The sequence below is a fragment of the Buceros rhinoceros genome, unplaced genomic scaffold (genome assembly GCF_000710305.1).
Source record: "Buceros rhinoceros silvestris isolate BGI_N320 unplaced genomic scaffold, ASM71030v1 scaffold30469, whole genome shotgun sequence".
Classification (NCBI taxonomy): domain Eukaryota; kingdom Metazoa; phylum Chordata; class Aves; order Bucerotiformes; family Bucerotidae; genus Buceros; species Buceros rhinoceros.
The window spans coordinates 1515-2909 of NW_010433739.1; the positions used below are offsets into that span (position 1 = coordinate 1515).

General features: G+C 61.0%; 1 protein-coding gene across 1 annotated transcript in view; it reads right to left on the reverse strand.

Annotated features, from left to right (window-relative positions):
* Positions 1 to 1262: 1262 nt before the first annotated feature.
* The window catches only part of RPUSD4 (RNA pseudouridylate synthase domain containing 4), a gene marked incomplete at its 5' end in the record, with an annotated part of 2384 nt that continues 2251 nt past the window's right edge, over positions 1263 to 1395 (reverse strand). The window contains one exon of the mRNA XM_010144222.1: positions 1263 to 1395. Within this exon, the coding sequence (XP_010142524.1) occupies positions 1263 to 1395 (133 nt within the window).

Here is a 1395-nt window from a genome sequence, read left to right on the forward strand (position 1 = left end):
CTGGAGGAGGCAAACACTGGCCAGCTCCAAGCGCCGGCGCTGGGCTCGGGAACCGCCGGGATCTGGGAGGAGAGCGTCAGAGAGCATGTACTCGGCGGCCATGTGCGAGAGGGACATGGCTACAGCGAGGAAGAGACGGCGACGGCTGCTCTGGTCGCGGTGACCGGCTGGAGGAGTGACTTTGTAGGGCTGAAGGCAGCAGCTCCGAAGGAGGAGGCTGTAAATAAGAGCTTGGAGGGCACGTTAAAGCTGCCGGTAATTACAGGGGGGATGCCCAGAAATAGAAAAAAGGCAGCAGCGGCCCTGCCCACCACGGCCGCTCCCTGGCTCTGCGTGGTTTTAGGGCCCTCTCTCATAAACCGACTGTTATTTCTGACGGTGTGTTGGGCTCCCCGTCTCCGGGGGATGCCGCTGAGAGGCACCAGGTCCATGGTGGCCCCGTGGGGGGACAAAGAACCTTTTTTCAGCGCCTGAGGGGCTGGAGAAAGTCCCACTGCCCGGCCCTGAGGTTTTGGGGATGGGCCAAGCGCTGGTGGCTGCGATTTTGAGGTAGAAAAACCTTCTCTGAGGGTGTGAGGGAAGGAACCTGGCTCCGAGGCCACTGGATCCCAGTAACAGGTCTGGAAAGAAGTGATGGGAAAGCAGGAAGGGGCAGCAAGGTCCTGCCAACACCACAGTGGCTGCCCCCAACTCCGCCCCACCGACGCCTCTGGTGGCACAGAGCTCCGGGGCTGCTGGACCAAGCTGAGGAAATCCCCGAGTGCAGCAGGAACATCCCAGGTTTTGAAGGCTCCAAATTGTAGGAGAGGAGGGACCCAGGGACCGAGAACTGTGGTGGCACAGAGCGCCGGGGCTGCTGGACCAAGCTTAGGAAATCCCCGAGTGCAGCAGGAACATCCCAGGTTTTGAAGGCTCCAAATTGTAGGAGAGGAGGGACCCAGGGACCGAGAACTGCCTGCCCTGAGCGCAGAGAGACACAACCCGTCGCCTCAGCATGAAACGGATCTTTTATTGCTCCAAGACGAGTCCAAAACAAGAATTGGGCCGAGCCCAGTTTGTCCCCAGTCCCTTTGTCCAGACCAGACACTCCCAGCAGCGTTTCCGTGCCCAGGCAGGGCTGGAAGCCTACGCAGGTACCTGTGGTGAAGCCAGCGGCACCAGAGACCGTACAAACTCCACCACCACAGCACTGGCTCCAAGGCGGACGCAGGCATGACCACGTGCTGGGGATACGGAGATGGGCCGTACCTCGTCCTGTCTCGTTACTCGTTGGCAATGTCCAGCTCCAGCTTCTTCAGAGTCTTCTGGAAGAAGGGGGGTGGCTGGCAGTCGAGGTCTATGCGCCGGCCCAGCGGCAGGGAGAGCCGGTGGGCATGGAGGTGGAGGGGGAGGTGG